Genomic DNA, 17757 nt, shown 5'->3' with positions numbered 1-17757 from the left:
TTGCGGGGTGACAGTACTATTATGGTAGTATTACGTTTGTGTTGTGGTGTTATTATGGGGTTTTGCAACGAAAATGTAGTGTTATTGTGGGGTTTTGTCACGGTGTCAAGGTGGTGTTTGATCCGCATAAAAATTACCTACTTTGTCATATCTATTTTATGCTCAATTTTAATAATATTTAATGATATTACACTTTAAAGGAATGTATTTTGCATATTTTTGATTTCAGGTAGAAGAAATGAAATTTTGGAGAAAATGAAGCAAAAATGGTGCAATTTGAAGTAAAAACAAGCAAGAAAGAAAATTCTGACTTTGCACATCTCGATATGTCTTTCTATGCTTCATCTACTTTACATTTTTTACATGTTTTTGAATGAAATTACACTTTAAAAAAATGTTGTTTTATGCTTATTTTGTAGGTATATCTGTTAGGAGCAATACACAACTGAAACGGGGCAAATTAGAGTTGAAACGGAGCCAAACAGAGCAAAACAGTGGAGCTGTTCCGGGGTGCGCATGATGCGCCAAACCGGTGCATGATGCGCCAAAATCCAAAGAACTAGCACATGATGCGCCGATTTGGCACCAGATGCACCAAAGACAACTTTTTGCGGATTAAGGTGGTTCAGGATGAGTTTTTACGTAAATTTTCAAAGTGACACTTGTTCTAAACACCCCATGGAGTGATTTAATGCATCTAGGAGCTTTAGATGACTCTTTTATGAAGAGATATGACTCATGGATCAATGGACGTGTCTTGAATTCAAATGAGTTAACTTTTGAATAGAATTTTAAGGGGAATTTTGAATTCTTTTTTGGAGGGAGACAGCCTTTTATAAAAGAGAGGGAAGTCTAGGGCTTGAATATGAGTTTTGGGGCGTGAGTTGGTGGTGAGTGGGTGTTTGTGTGTGTGTGTGGCTTGAGAGTGAGAAGAAGGAAAGAGAGAGAGTGAGAGAGAAATTCAAGAGCTTTAAGATTTTCTTCAAGGATTGTATGAGGAGAGGGAAGGTGACAAATTTCTTTTTCATTAAATTTTTAGGAGAGAATTGAGAGTGCTTTGTCGGTCGCCATGCGACTGGGTGTGGTTTAATTTAGCATAATATAATGTTTAGAAATTAAGTATTTTAATTTAAAGAAAATGAGGTAAACTGATCTCATTGATTCCTACAGTTTGGATAATCGAGCTAACCACGAGTAATGTACCACCCTGAAAGGTAATACAATGCTTGATAATAAGCTCAATTAAATAAACTATAGAAATAAATAACTTCCGTTTGATCTGCAAGTTTGCATGATGACCGACAGATTCCCCTATTCGATATGAGAGTCAAATAGGGTTTATTTTAAGTCTGGGGATATGAGAGTCAAATACAGTTTATTTTAAGTCTGGGTTCTTTTAAGTTCCCCATAAGGGTAAGCACCTATAGTTAATTACATCTTAAGTGAATAGATCACTTAAGAAAACTCTCGATAAAAATCAGGAATCTTTTATTTTCATGAATTTAAAAGGAAAGGTTTTCAACGAACATGATTGTGAAACTTTCAATAGGGATTGGTTCAAAGGTGAAAGATTTTGTTTTAAGAATCAAAGGAAGAAAAGTATGAGAGATTAAAGATCCATAATAAGTTCTTGGTTATCCCCTAAACTATACTAATGTTTGGCTCAATTTAGGATGATTTAATTTAAGTTAACTCTTGTCAGTTTTATTAATTAGGGCTTAGATTTGTGTAATGATAATTTACGCAAAAAGTCTAGAAAGATAGGAGCCTAAAACAAGTTAGGACATGCGGCATATCGGGACTATATAGGAGCCTAACAAAAAGAGAGGTTTTATGTAATAAAAGACAACCTCAAAATCCTAAGAATTGTTATTTAAACTAATGATTGGGTATTGAACGAGCTGCCCACGAAGTCTGCTCCAAGTTCCTTACTGAAATTTCTTCAGGTCTTCAAGTTTTCAGGTCTCCAATCTTATTTAAAAGTTTTATTTATTTCGATAATTTTATAGTGAATTAATTAAAGAGTAGTGGAAGTATAGTTCAAACCTAGGCCAATACTAAGTTTACTTAAGCTAAGTAATTCCCTAATGTTATGATTTCTAGGTTCTCCCTAATCTAAACAGCTTTTATTTCTTCATTATTTGTCCTTAACATATGCATTCTATGTTTGATAAAAGTGGTAAAAGAACATGCGTTGAGATACATAAAACAATAAATAAAGCAAATAAAGAAACAATGTTTTATCAAGTTTTTATTAAATTTTAATTATTTAATTAGTGGTAACCCAGTCAAGATGTCCATGGCTCCGTCGTCCCGGGTCGCCAGATGCTCTAGCTTACTTAGTCCAAAAGTGGTTGCCCATCAGGACCGGAAGATTCTTGTCAACATCCACATAATGCATCGTCCAAGGAATCTTTGTAAACTAGATCACAACATCCACATAATCCTAAGTTGTATTATGTGATCTTTGTGATTAAGATTTGATTAATTCTTGAATTACTTTATCGATTTTAGGGTTGAATTGTTTTAGGTTGTTTACATCTTGTTGTCGGATTTTAAGTGTTTTATTTTAGTTATTTTTGTTCACTTGTTAATAATTATGTGAAGTTTGTGACTTTGAAGCTGACTTAACCTCAAAGCCATGCTTTAAAGCCTTGTTGTATTTATTTTAGTTTAAGTTTAAGTTTTGATGTGTTTTATGTAAATTTTACCCCTCCCAATGTATTTTATTTTATTTCTTAATTGATGTTCAAGTTGAGGGGTTTAGGTTTAACTTAGGCTTAAGGCTTTACCTAAAATGTTCTCCTGTGTTCAACCTATGGGTTAGGTTCTAACCTAAGGTTTAAGGTGGGTTTAGCTTAAGATTAAGCTATGATTCTGGTTTGTTTAGCCTAAACATCAGGATTGGATTAGGGTTAACTATCTCAAGGTTTAGGTTAATTAATCCTATTGGTTTATGGTTAACTAACCTAAGGTTTAGGTTAACTGATCCTATTGGATTAGGATTAACTAACTTAAAGTTTGGGTTAACTAATCCTAATTATTTAGGGTTAATTGACCTAGGGTTTAGGTTAATTAATCTTATTGATTTAAGGTTAACTAACCTAAGATTTATGTTAACTAATCCTATTGATTTAGGGTTATCTAACCTAAGGTTTAGGTTAATTATTCCTATTGGTTTAAGATTAACTAACCTAGGGTTTAGGCTTAGCTAATCCTATGAATTAGGGTTAACCAACTTAAGGTTTGGGTTAACTAATCCTATTGGTTTAGGGTTAATTAACCTAAGGTTTAAGGTTTAGTTTAGGATGAACCTAATATGTAGGTTAAACTAAACTAAAGTTCATGCTGACTAACCCTAAAATCCAAGAAGTTTAGTTTGAATTAAATGATAGGATGACTTAAATCTCAAGTTTAAAATGGTTGAACTATTCAAAGTGGACTTAGCTAAAGGTTAAGTTTTCCCTGGCTAGACTCGGTCTAAGGACTGGCTGGCCTAAAACCCTAAATGATTGAAATTGGACTTAATGGGTGATTGACTCAATCCTTGTTGGTTGACTAGGTCTGTAATCAGGTTGAACATGACCTAAAGAGAATTGGCTAGATTGAACTTAGGTTGAGCTTGCGTTAGGTAAACTTAACCTAAATTAAACCTGAACCCTAATTTCGTGTTTTAATTGCAAAAATTATTTTAAACATGAATTTAAAATTTTTAAACCTCTGTTAGTGGTCAAACGTTCAATCAGAGAGAGTTTTACAATTTTCATAATTTTTATAATTTTTAATTTACATAAATATGTCGTTTCGTTAAAAAAATCAAAATACAAATACAGAGAAACTAAAACGTCTTGGAAAAATCCGAGAAGCTTTACCCAATGACATTTAATATTTCTGCCAAATTTCATATTTTTCTCATTTATATTTAATTTTTATGATTTAAATACTCCAGAACTTTAAAAATGAATTAAAAAATATTTAATTGATGAAAAATCATAATTTTAGTTTTAAAAAATTCTCCTTCTTTTTCTGAGTTCATAGCATCTTCAGTTTTTTTTTTGAGTTTTCTATAAAAAGTTATGCGATTTTTAATTTTAATTATAATTTTTAAAATAAAATAATAAAATAAAAAGAAATTTTGAGGCATCTCCTTCCTCCCTCGCGCGACGCCCACGAAGCCGGACCCGGACGCATGCATGGAGGAAAACCAACGGTTGAAACTTTCCGGAGTCCGTCCTTCTTCGATTCTCAACCAAATTTTATGTTCTTGGGCTCGTTTTGTTCAGCTCGAAGAGTAGATCACATCCATACGAATACTTGAGTATTTTGTGATCTCATTTTCAATCTGGAAGTGAGGGAAGTTTGAGATTATTATTTCAATTTAAGAGATATATCTGAGCCTAAGAGATTTGTCCTCAATTAGGTTTGAATAAGTAGGTCTTCCTGAGCTTATCCAACTCCTTGTGGCATCGTTTTGACGTGATTTTCTCTTCGGGTCGGAGGTTCGCCGGAATTTAGCTCGGTTTTGGCTTTTCCGGCGACGTCGGCGTTTTCCGGTGAATGTCGTAGATGTGGTTGTGTTTCTCAGGTCAAGGAGCACAACTTTGCTCAAGGGTGAAGGTGGGTTTGATGGCTCTATGAAAAATTAGATTTCTCTTTTCTTCCTTCTCTTCTCTTCCTCTTCTTTCTCTTTTTTGCCATCTTTATAGCCATGGGGGAGGCGTGAGAAATGAATTTTTTTTTTAATTATTATCATCAGCCCAGAGATTGAGTGGTAGGAGCATGCATGTGTGAATCTTCATTTTTTTAACTATTATCTTTATTTCCCTAGGTGCATGATAATATAAGCGAAACTCTTTTTATCGAGAGTATTCTTAGGTATCCCCCAAGATGTAATTAACCAGTAGGAAGACGTTCCTTTGGGAGCGCTCATGACCACAAAACATGTACATAAACCTGACTCTCTGGTTATGGGTAATATACGTAGATACTTATTTTGCATATATCAGTCCAATGTGTCTCCGCCCGAGCTTGTTGGGGCGGACATTCTTGACTTATTCTTGTGAGTTTTATCGCACGAAGACTCTTCATATTTTACTTTTTCTCTTGTTTGTCACTTTGTCGCATGTCCCTTCTTATTTAATTACTCTCCTCTTCGAATTACTGATATGATTCAGGAGAAGATTTATTTGAATAAGGAAAGCATACGACGATTGACAAGTAGACAACTCCTTTTAAAATAAAAAAGAGAAAAATGAATGGAAACATGCTTTTCGGAAACAAACCATAGGATTTCCGCCTGAATAATCCTATAACTCAGTGATTCGTAAGATTTTTCTTTGTTTGAATTGACTGGGAATTCCATGAGAAATTAGGAAAGTCTTAGCAATTACCTGTTTCCCTCCAAACCACCGATGAAGTAACACTGTAGACACTGGAATTTCGAGATCTCATGGAGATGTAGTTAGAGGTGCAACACCTATACAAGTTTGTGAGCAAGGAATGCTTATTCATGGTCGAGCTTTCCTTTCACTTTGAGCAATTTTCTTTAGTGACATTAAATAAATCTAAGAATAAGCCCCTTAAGTTAGCTCTTGTGGAACCCGTAAAGCATCTCTTACCAAGCAACGACTATGAAATACCTTCTCAGAAGCAGCATAGGAGGAGAAAAGAGACAAGGAATTCTTCCTAGCCCTTCAAAGATTAATATCCTACAGAATGTGGACTCATGCTTGCATCAGGTTACAGGAGACCAAGGGCTTCGTAAGTTATTCTCCCCCCTCTTTTTTATTATTACCGCATAATTCTTTCATCTGTTTAATACCAGACCATCTTTCCAACTGAATAAGATTATGGAACTCCATATGGGGATTGGTCTTACTTTGGGATGACTGGAACTCTAAGTTTGTCAAGATTTAAGTTCTTTCACGGTGATTATAAGCACTGATATGATTTCGGAGCTAAAGATGTCACGATCTTGGAGTCTTAATTGATGAAGTCCAGGACAAAGCTATCTATAATAGCTACTTTGCTCTCGCACATCATCAAGACCTAAAGAAGACTCAGGAGGAGTTAATAGAGGCATGTGTTGACCTAAATTAAAGTAATAAGACCATATAGGCTTTGTGGTTGAGGGTGTCAGTCCTAGAGAAGGAGGCCCAACAGCTAAGGTCTGATAGGAGAGTAAACATTATTAGGATTGAGCAGAGAGTGGACGCGAAGTTTAGAAGCAGAATTGAGTTCAAATCCTTCATTTGGGATTGTGTCCATGATGCTCGCAATCAGCAACTGGATGTCAAGGCAAAAGAGCAACAGAGATGGTTCACTAATGAAGGATTCATTCAAGTATTTTGAATAGGAGTTGAGTCGTGGAACATCGGGCTGAGGTTGTTAGGGAAGGACATACCATTAGTCAAACCTTCATGAACCCACCTTCAGATTTTGACGACGATGACAAGAAGCGTGAGTTGAAGAATGTATTCTCTCATGACGATGAGCTGGAGGAGAACATCGACATTGCGTAGCACTATTTTTCTTTTTTTCGTCATTTTGTATGAGTTGGACAGATGTAGCCATTTCTTCTTAGCTTTTTCTTTTTCTAAATGTTTTCCAAATTTATATTGATGTATCTGTGGGTGACTTTGTTTAGTGGTTTTATTTCAATGGCTCTTTGCCTCCCGTGAATCTTTCTTTCGTTTGTGCATCTTTCTAATGACAATAATGTATTATGTTTTCATTTTGAATCATATCGGATACGAGATATCATTTATAGGGTTTAATTCGTAAGGAGGTGGTTGTGAGAAAAGATCGCCAACAAATTTTGACTTACTCGGGGCTATGTATCGAAGTATCACTTGATGATGTTAGTCCGTTTGAGAGAATACAATTGATGTTCGTTTAGGACTTTTAACACTTCTAAGGTTATTTTTTTGAGTGTTGCTTGCTTATTAGTCTACATGGAAGGGATTTCATGTAGCACACCAAGGTCTGCTAACCTATTTGGGGTTGTTTAGTAGAGCAAAACTCAGTGATGTTAACCCATATAGAAGAGGTTGAATTGAATACCCCTAGGATTGATCGTGCTCTGACTAATATGCAGCCGAAATAGCTTAATTGGTGGGTCGAGAGGTCGAGGTGGCTCGCAAATGAACTGTTATACTTTTTGGAGGTGTCAACCATGCAGAGGAAAGAAAGGGAATCATGCTCACTTAATAAGTTGGAACATTGACGCTGCTAGGGAAATAACTGTGAAAAGGAACATAAAAAACACTGACAAACACACACACAACAATTGTGAAAACAAAGTACAAGAATGGACGTAGAATTAAGACTACACGACTGGACTATTACTCATAGTATTTGCAGAGATTCTCTGCATTTCAAGTCTAGGGCAGGGTCTTCCCTTTTGGAATCTTGAGCTTAAAAGTTCTGGGCTTGATCATGGTGATGATGTTGTATGACCCCTCCCAAAAGAGGGACAAATTGTTGCACTGTGAGCCATAACTAGTTGATTCTAGACTGAGTAAGACAAGGTCCCCCAATAGAGACAGGTCGAAGCTTATATAAGAATCATGTAGATTTAAAATCACCCAAGAGTTATATACTTAAAGGCCAAGGCTACAAAATCACATGTTTCAAGGGAGAAACATGTTCATTCTGGAGACACTTATGCTAGTGAATATATAAGTTTTACCTAGACTAAACAATTGAGAGTGTTTAACAAAGCTGACAAATTCTTGCTTTTTTTCTTTCCTAAGCTCAATAGGAGTTTGAAAGTTTTCTTTGAGAAAGATTTCTTTAAGTTGAGTTGATCTTAAAAAGAGTTTATTTTAAAACTTGAATAATTGTGAAAGTCTTTTAAAAGTTTTAGTGTTTTAAGAGTTTATAAAAAATTTAAGTAAAAATTTCTTAATTTTCATATTTTGAATTTTGAAAAAGGGGTTTTTAATACCAAAATTTAAAAAGATTATTTTGATTTTTAAAATTGGTTTTAAAATTTTGTTTAGTTTTAATTTTTTTTTTAATTAAAAGAGTTTGATTTTATAAAAGATTTTAACTTTAATTCTTTTAAAAGATTTATTTGATTTCTTTAGAGAAACATCCTTTGAGCTTGAGCTTTCTTAAATTTCAAAAATTTACAATTTTGAGCATATTTAGTTAATATAGAAAATATTTTGATGAGCTTAAAAATATTTTTAAAAATATATAACTTTAGAGCACATTTAATATATATATATATATTCTTTTTATTTAATGAAAAACACTAGGCTCTCTCTATTAGCCTAAGAAGCTCAATTCTTCCTCCTACACACACTTCGGAGTTAACCTAAAGTCATGACTAATGGAGCTTCCAAATCATACATTCCAACTTGCAAGAAAGAAAACTCATCCAACTTATAAGAAAATAAAAGTAAACCATCAAATCATGCACACATATACATGCAATCACAAGAAATGTCACAACATGCAAGCACAACACATTTTTTTTTAATCTTATTCTTTGTGCTTTTACACATACACCACTTACATTACATGCATTTAGAAAATAAACATGAGCTATACATTAAATATGGAAATATCACATATATTCATTTTGCATGAAGTAAATACATATGGCTTTTATATTTTTAATTTGAGTATACTTATTCATTTGCACATTCACATGTACACATATCCATGCAGATTCACATACATACATACATATAATTATGCACACACATGCATACAAAGATAAATACATTAACACAACACGTGTGTACGTGTGCTGTGTGTGTGTCCGTCCGTCCGTCAATCCATAATTCATTATCTTATTAAATGCTTTAATGGATTAATTAAAGGATTAAAGGGTTAATAGATTAAATTGTTGTTTTAAACGATCAATTAAAAAAATTTATGGGCGAGTTAATTACTTTAATGGGCTTCCGGATAGATAATTCTCCAAAGGAGCCAATGTCGTCCCGCTGTCTGAGCCAGCCTTCTCCATTGTACCCATGGCCAGATCAAGCACCTTCATGGTCTCTAAAAGGATACCTTCTTATGTGACATTCCATTTCCCATAACCTTTGGTCTTTTTACGTTGTTCCTCCTCTATATACTTAATTTCCATCAACTTTTGTTGAGAAATTTTGACCGGAAGGTGCAACATAGAGATCTTTATCCCTTTCATGGATACCTTATCCATCGCGAGACGACATATTTGAAAATTTTTAAAAGTCACAATAAGGAGTCACCCTTCATCAAATTGGGATCTTGCGGCTTCCACAAAACGTCTTTTATAGGCCTGGAAAGGAGAACACCTTTAAAGTTTGATAACCACCATAATTTATGCTATTTTTTAATATTAACTTTCTTTTCTTTGTAAATCATAACAACGTAATGATGGACGTTTAGAACACACATATGCAAGATCATGACAAACACGATAGGACACTTATTATTTGACAAAAATACCATAAAGCACAGAGAAGTCCCAAATCTAATTTTTTTTATCTTAATCTTTCATACTTACATCCAACTCTACTAAGAAAATCATATCACATCGTAAAACAACTCAGACAACTAACAACCCTCATGGGAGGGTGCAATTCCATCAAGTCTCAATGAACATAACTAAAGATTCATAATAAACGCCTTCCTATAGAAAAGCCAAGGCTCACAAGAACAAGTTGATCGCACTCGTCTGAAAGCTTGGTAGACTAATCCCTACATGTGTAGCACATAGTGGTCTTAGGCAAAAGTCAGTCCTAGCACGAAGATAAGTGTAAGACAGCCTAATTCCTCGTAGATGTAGTCAGAGTGCCCCTAGGTCAAGGAAAATCTATTTATGAATCATATTGCATTTGTGCTTTGAAGATCTTTTAAACTAATTTGTAAATGACGACAAGAGATGAATAATTTTGTAGTAATGTGAAATTGAAAATCTTCATTCTCTCATTCTTCTCGCAATCCCTAACCGAAAAGTTAAGAAAATCGAGAAGCTAAATGTATATCCAAAATACGGTCATATGTATTTAGGGAAGGCTTGCTCATGGGTAAGATCCATGGGTCCTTAAGGCCCATAACAACAAGTCAACTAAGCTCACTGATACACTGATACACCTAAAATATATATACACCTAAAATATATAATGTTTTAGACACATTTTTATACCTATTTTTGAGATATTGCGCTTTAATGAAAGATATTTGTGTGTTTTTGTTTCAGTACAAGTAAAAAGGTGAATAATGCTGAAAGGAGTGAAAAATGATCAAATTTGGAGCAAAAATATAAAAATAGTGCAAAAGTGTTTTTGCGCCTAAGCGCTGGTGAAATAGAGAAGTCTGCGTCTAAGCGCCAGAGGTCCCACGCTTAAGCGCCAGAGGCAGTTATTTGACAGTTTAATTCATCTTATTTGACGCTTAAGCACAAGAGACAGTTATTTGACGGTTTAATTCACCCATTGGCTAAAGAAGGTGGTTATGACAACTAGAAACAAAAATATGATTAAAAGACTTGTGAAAGGAGGCATCATTTGGAGAATACATCGAATTGAGACACATTTTGAAGAGTTACCAAGACACCTCTTGGAAATTTATAAAAGAAGGAAGATGAGACTTTTAGAAGTGTGCTTGAAAATGGGGAGTCTTAAGAAGTTCTTGAAGAAGTTCGTGGAGGAATGTTTGGAGAGATTTTCAGGCACCACAAATTTACTTTATCCTTTTTTTTATTATTTCTATTGTGAGAGTTAAGAGTGTTGTAAGAGAAAAGAAATTTAAAGGAACTTCAAGAGTCTGGTGGAGGATTTGAGATAAGTTTTTATCTTTGTTTTTGAACTACTTTTGGTTTTAATCCAGACTACTTGTTGGTTTGACAATGATTTCTACTTTTAAACTAAAGTGTGGTTTTGTTTTCTCCATAGATTTTGAGTAGTTTTCTTTATTTTCCTCCTTAAAATGATAAGTAATTAAAATGTTGGATGAAAGTTGTGGAGAGTATTAGTCTTTAATGTTGAAGTTGTGATGATTTAATTCCATGTACTTCATTTACTTCTTGATCTGGCCTATCTAGATGTTAAAATTTGTTGTGAGAACATGTAAGAACCGGGCTGGTATTGTCTCAGTCAACAATTGGAAAGAATCACATAAGGTTGTATGAATGAGAATGTAATTCATATGATTAAGTGCAAATAAATAGGGAAATAATCTTAGAAGGGTGTAGAGTTAGAGGACTTTAAAGTGACATGTTAAAGCTCCCAACTTGATTTATTGTTTTAGGTTCTGATATGAGATGTTAGCCCCCAGGTGGAGGGAACCAAAGGAACTCTAGAGTGAGAGCTAGTATCTTCCCTGCCTAGCCGATCTTCAGAACTATTCAAACTTTAAATTAGTCAATGTTCTATATAGCATCTCCAGTAAGGATAAAAAATAATATTGCTCATATTTGACACAACACAATTTGCATACTTCCATGACAGAAATCTTATACTTATTACTGACTCATGATAAGGAGAAATATATTTTCATATTAAGTACTTTTCTTTTACCTAAATTCAAGTTATCTTTAGAAGTTGTTACCGTTTTGTCAAAATATTAAAAATACCAAAAAAATTTGAATTTTAATTACTATAAAAATATCTATAGTTTAAGTAATTGTCTTTTTGAAATAGAAAGTTGTTGTTCAAAAGTGCATATTGTGAATTTTCCTGTGGGTTCGATATTCATATCTTAATCAAAAAGTCTTATATTACTTGATAACAATATGTATACTTGCGTAGTATCCTAATATATATATAAATTAAAAAGTTAAATTCTTATTTTCTTCATGATCAAGTTTTTGGTATTGTTGTAAAAAAATAAGAAAACATAAATGAAAAATATCATAAAAGACATTATTATATTGTTGTATATAAACAACAACGGGATCACTCACCTACTTGCAAATTTTCATCATAAGTTATTTATCCTCATATGATTATTAAATTAAGGTAGATAATGAAATTTTTGAAATTTACTAATGTTGAAATTCAGAATAATGCGAAATGCAGAATTGTTTCATTGATATGAACGGGGGTATAAATAACCCTTACAAGAATCTTATAATAGGAAAAACAATAAAAATAAATAACATGAAAAAGAAATATATACCACAAAATATCTTCAATAATCAAACTATATTAATTATTTGAAGATAAAAGAGATAACATAAATCGGAAAACAAATAATTCCTAATCCAAGGAAATAAACATAAACTAGAAAAGAAAATATTTCTTTAATCTAAAGAAATAATTTCTAACACTCTCCCTCAAGTTTGAAATGTATGTTGATAATTATTAACTTGCTTAGTAGTATCAAGAATTTAGAAGTGTTTAGTGGCTTTGTGAAAATGTTCGTTGGCTGCTCTAAAGTCGACACGTGAGCCAACTTTATCATTCCTTCTTGAACCTTCTCCCGCATGAGATTACAATCAATCTCAATGTGCTTTGTTCGCTCATGATATACCGGGTTCAAGGCGATGTGAAGTGTTGTTTGGTTAGCTTTGAAAGTAAAATTTTTCGGATTATCGAATTTGCTAGATTCAGGCTTGACTGAATTTTGAGTTTGTCTACCACGTGTTTCGGCATAGAGAGATGAAGATAAATTATCGAATTTGCTAGATTCAGATTTGACTGAATTTTGAGTTTTTTCTGTCATGTGTTTCGACATAGAGAGAAGATAAATTGTCGAATTTGCTAGATTCGGACTAGGTTGAATTTTGAGTTTTGTCCGTTATGTGTTTCGACATAAAGAGAAGTAGATTCAAGCTTGGACAGAAACACAGCTCCCCTTGACGCTTGGGCAGGGAAGAAAAAATACAGCAAGAGAAAGGGCCGGTTGGAAACTCAGTTCCCCTTGACACTTGGGCAGTGAATAAAAAATACTGTAGGAGAAATGACTGACTGGAAACGCAGCTCCCCCTAACGCTTGGGCAGGGAAGAAAAAAATACTGCAGGAGAAAGGGTCGGCGATGGATTTTACCGGCATGTTGATCGATGAAGCTGGATCCATCGCTGGCTATAGATTTTCTGGAGGTCGACAGAGTCAAATCTCCCAGTTCATGAAGGGTCGACCAGTAGACAAAGCTTGCAGAGAGAGAAGAAGAAAAAATCGAAGAAGAAAAAATCGCTGTTTCAAATACCAAGATGAGTGCCCCTCCCTCTTGCATAGAAGATGACAAGAAGGGAGTCCGACAATTCTCAAAGAAAGATCGGTGGCTAGAATACAAAATTAGACTCTGATATCATGTTGAAATTCAGAATAAGCAGAATACATAATTGTTTCATTAATATGAACGGGAGTATAAATAACATTTACAAGAATCATATAATAGGAAAAATAATAAAAATAAACAACATGAAAATGAAATATATATCACCGAACATCTCCAATAATCAAATCATATTAATTATTTGGAGATAAAAGAAATAACATAAATAGGAAAATAAATAATTCATAATCCAAGGAAATAAATATAAAATAAGAAATGAAATATTTCCTTAATCTAAGGAGATAATTCCTAACAACTAAAATGTTTTTTAGACAAGATTTTATGAATTGGAGAATTGCATTTTTTCTATAAAATAATTTATTAATAATCGCACTACAGGCAAAATCAATTATAAGAAAATGTTTGAGGTTGCACATGGCTTAAATGATATATATAAATCATGCTCATTCATCATTGTATGCATTTTTTTTGATTTTGTTGCATGATCAAAAGAACACATACATGATTTTCATGAAAGCTATCATATAAAGTTTAGAAGTAGATTGCTATAGTCTTGCCATATTATAAATACACAACCATATTATTTTGCTTTTAGGTGTATGGTATCATACAATTTATGGGTGATCACCTTAGTTTTTAATTTGATCATATCAAATGGCTTCAAGATTCGTGCATTCCATTAAAATGAGCGATCAACAAGATAACCTTTTTTATAATACCAATAAAATATATTATAAATAAAATTATTAACAAACACAAAGAATTGAGCACAAAAATCAAACTCTTCTAACACCCATTCCCTTCACCATTTTAATTGAAACCATAATCAATAAAATCACCACCTGAATCCACATCAACTAATCCCATCATGACATAAATCTCATCTAAAAATTCATATATTTCTCTAAAATTTGGGTGTGATTTATCTTCCACTAAAAACTTATGCATTTTCCCACCCAATTCAATAAGACTATACCCACCCTCCTTCCTCTTTTTCCTCCCCCTCATGAGCCTCCAAACCCTAGCAACACAATCCCACCATCCCGCCGACGCATAAACATTTGCAAGAATAACATAGTTACCTGGATTCCATGGTTCAAGCTTGAAAAGAAACTCTGCGGCCATCTCGGCGAGCTCAACGTTTCGATGGAAACTGCAGGCGCCGAGCAGCGCTCCCCAAATGGCCGCGTCTGGTTCCATCGGCATCTTTCTTACGAGGTCGTAGGCTTCATTTAGATGTCCCGCCCGTCCAAGAAGATCGACCATGCAACCATAGTGTTGAATTTTGGGAGGGATGAGGAGTTCGTTTTCCATGGAGCGAAAAAATCGCTTCCCTTCTTCCACGAGTCCGCCGTGAGTGCAGGCCATGAGAACTCCGGTGAATGTTATGTCAACAGGGGTGATGCCTCTTTCCTGTTGTTATGGAAATGTTTAAATAGCTAGGCAAGGAATTGCAAAGAATGGCAAGGTACCCCATAAGATGGGGAAATTTGCACACATACCAGCCAATCCTTATTTATTTACATGTATAACACATAATTTTTTTCTTTTTACACTTATAACAACTTGGTGTCATAAATATATGCATGTTTAGGTAATAGATATGAAAATACAAGAGAATTGTGTAGTATGTATGTAAATGCCCAAAAAAGATATATGTTTTAGGGGCGGAACCAACCTCTTTTTTTAGGAGAGACAAATTGTCCCCCTACACCCAATGTGGGAGGGGGTTATAGTAATGATAATGCAAAATGATATTTTAGGAGGGTCAAAACTGATATTTCAAGTAAGTCAAAAAGCCAAATTTCTCTCTCATATAAGTAAAAATCTGAATTTGAGGTGTTCAATTGCCCTCTTAGACTTCTCCTAGGTCCACTCCTATGTTTCAAGCAACTCTTAGAATCATAGCTAGCAAAAGAAGAAATGAAAGATTTTGATGTGATGGTTTAAAATGTTTATGGCTATTATATTGCCTTTTCTTTTCTTTTTTTTTTTTGGGAAGATTTACATGCATACCACTCAATTCTTGTGTATTAACATATCTATCACCTAAACTTAAATTTTTAAATACATACCACTTTATCTATGTATGAAAAGGTGTATTTCACTTTTTAAAAGTTAAAATGGTGATAATTTTTATGTGATTTTAAAGATTTGAGTGGTATAAATGTAAAAATCAAAGTTTAGGTGTTAGATATGTAAAATGCATAGGAATTGGGTGGCATGCATGTAAATGCCCCCATTTTTTTAGTGGGGGACTGTAAGAAGGTTAGGATTTAATATTATAACTTCAACCAAATACAATGCAAAACTCTTTAAGAAGAAGACAATGACCTCAAAATGGAATCTTGCAAACACTCCTGACTATAAAATTTTCTAAAAAGTAACCAAAAATTATAGTCAAATTGAAAAGCAACAACAATCTGCAAAGAAAAGCTGTCCTAAATGTATCTAAGTCCACACAAGATAGTTGTCATAAATTTAGTACCATCATCAATCTTATGGAAGCGATTGTCATTAATTTGTTGAATCCATCAATAAGCGTTGCTTAGTTGTAAAAATTAACAACATTATAAGGTAGGAAACTTTACATATACCAAAACAATTCTTATGTATTTACATATCTAACATCTAAAATTTGATATTTATATTTACAACACCTTAGTGTCATAAACCTATGCATGAAAAAATGCATTTCACTTTCAAAAAGGTAATGATGGTGTTAATTGTTTAATGTGATGTTAAAGATTTCAACCGTATGTATGTAAATATAAATGTTTTAAGTGCTAGATACACAAATATATACGAATTGTGTGGCATGTATCTAACAACAAAAACAAAAAATAAACCAGATTTTATAGAATAAAGAAAGTATACCTTCATCTCATCGAAGAGTTGAAGACTATCCTTCCACCTCCCATGCACGGCTAAACCCATGATCATCGAATTCCATGAGCAAACATTCGTTCGCTCCCCAACTTCACGAAAAACCATCATTGCACGATCAATATCACCGCATTTTGCGTACATTTCCACCAATGCGCTTCCCACGAACACGTTCCTTAGAAGATTATTCTCCCTCGCAAAAGCTTCAATCTTCTCCCCCAACTCCATGGCCCCAACATTGGCGCAAGCCGGGAGAATACTCGTCAAGGTCACCTCATTCGGCCTCACCTCACCCATTTCCCACATCCTCATAAACATTTCAATGGATTCCTCATACATCTCATTTTGCGAATACCCAGAAATCATCGAAGTCCAAGAGATCACATTCCTCACAGGAATTTTCTCAAAAAGCTTCCGTGCATTAGCAAGATCACCATTCTTTGCATACCCAGTGATCATGGAGTTCCAAGTTGCGATATCAGGTTGATACATTTCGTCGAACAGCTTGCGTGCGAGAGTTAGATGACCGGTCTTGCAATACATGTGGATGAGAGATGTGAAGACAAAGGCGTCGAGCAAAAATCCGAACTTGAAGAGAAGGGCGTGGAGGGCGCGGCCGGTGAGAGGGCTGGAGGAGGTGGCGCAGGCCGAGATTGCAAAGGTAAAGGAATGGAGGTTTGGTCGGCTGTGGCGTTGGCGGCATATGGAGGAGAAGAGGGAGATGCAGAGGTGGAAGTTGACGGAGGAGGTGGAATAGGCGCGGAGGAGCTTGTTGCAGAGGAAGGTGGATGGGGGGAAGGTGAGGGAGGCAAGAAGGCGGCGGGCGTAGGGTAGGTTAGGGATGCCGAGGATTAGGTCGAGAAGGAGGCTTGTCTGGTCAGCGCCGCGGTGGAGGGCGTGGGCTTGGATTTGCTTAATTTGGTTCATGCTGGAAGCTCCATGAGCTTGCCAATAGCTTGTTTCCCTCCTTCCTTTCTTTTCAAGAAAGAATCCTTGTACAACATTCTTCAGTTCCCTTTGTGAAAAAAATTTTGGGTCTAATAAATATATAACGTAAAGTTTAAATGTTGGATATTTAAATAGGGGTGTAAACGAGCCGAAAACGAGCGAGCCCAGGCTTAGCTCCTGTTCGGCTCGTTTATATTTCGAGCTCAAAAAATGTGTTTGTGTTTGACGTGTTTATCGAGCTCAAAAAGTGTGTTTGTGTTTGACGTGTTTACCTAGCGAGCCGAACACGAGCCGTTCACAAATAAAGAGTCGTTTTGATAACTCTAATCATGTAATCATAAGATGTTGAGGATTGAGATAAAATTTAAAACATCATTTGAATCTAATTTAATAATTTTTATTATAAATCTTTGTGTCCTTCCATTAATTTTTTTAAAAATACTACTCATGAAACGTGTGTGTGTGTGTGTGTGTGTGTGTGTTGATTAGTGGTATTTCGAGTCAAAACGAGCCGAACTCGAAAGGACAAATAGTTGTTTGTGCTGTTCTTATTCGGCTCGTTAACTTAGTGAACATTGATTAGTGGTATTTCGAGTCAAAACGAGCCGAACGCGAAAGAACAAATAGTTGTTTGTGTTGTTCTTATTCGGCTCGTTAACTTAGTGAACAAGTCAAACACGAGC

General features: G+C 34.6%; 1 protein-coding gene across 2 annotated transcripts; it reads right to left on the bottom strand.

Moving 5' to 3' along the window:
- Nucleotides 1-8750: 8750 nt before the first annotated feature.
- LOC110038278 (pentatricopeptide repeat-containing protein At5g08510) lies at nt 8751-17149 on the bottom strand. 2 transcript variants are annotated; one of them, XM_020743066.1, is made up of 3 exons: nt 16118-17149; nt 14323-14653; nt 8751-9277 (listed from the first exon to the last, which is right to left on the bottom strand). In XM_020743066.1, the coding sequence occupies exons 1-3, from the start codon at nt 17051-17053 to the stop codon at nt 9270-9272; spliced, it is 1275 nt and encodes a 424-aa protein (XP_020598725.1). In that variant the 5' UTR covers nt 17054-17149; the 3' UTR covers nt 8751-9269. The 2 variants fall into 2 exon arrangements, with proteins under 2 accessions (XP_020598725.1, XP_020598723.1); XM_020743064.1 differs by lacking the exon at nt 8751-9277 and having other exon boundaries at nt 14037-14653.
- Between the last annotated feature and the right edge of the window lie 608 nt (nt 17150-17757).

The sequence above is a fragment of the Phalaenopsis equestris genome, unplaced genomic scaffold (assembly GCF_001263595.1).
Source record: "Phalaenopsis equestris unplaced genomic scaffold, ASM126359v1 Scaffold232356, whole genome shotgun sequence".
NCBI lineage: Eukaryota > Viridiplantae > Streptophyta > Magnoliopsida > Asparagales > Orchidaceae > Phalaenopsis > Phalaenopsis equestris.
This window is presented reverse-complemented; position numbering and strand designations above follow the sequence as displayed.

Bases quoted from the DNA above. Each gene is read 5' to 3' on its own strand.
- LOC110038278 (XM_020743064.1), bottom strand. From the start codon at position 17,053: ATGAACCAAATTAAGCAAATCCAAGCCCACGCCCTCCACCGCGGCGCT. The intron at 14,654-16,117 runs GTATACTTTCTT...CCATAACAACAG, and splicing joins AACTCTTCGATGAGATGAAG to GAAAGAGGCATCACCCCTGT.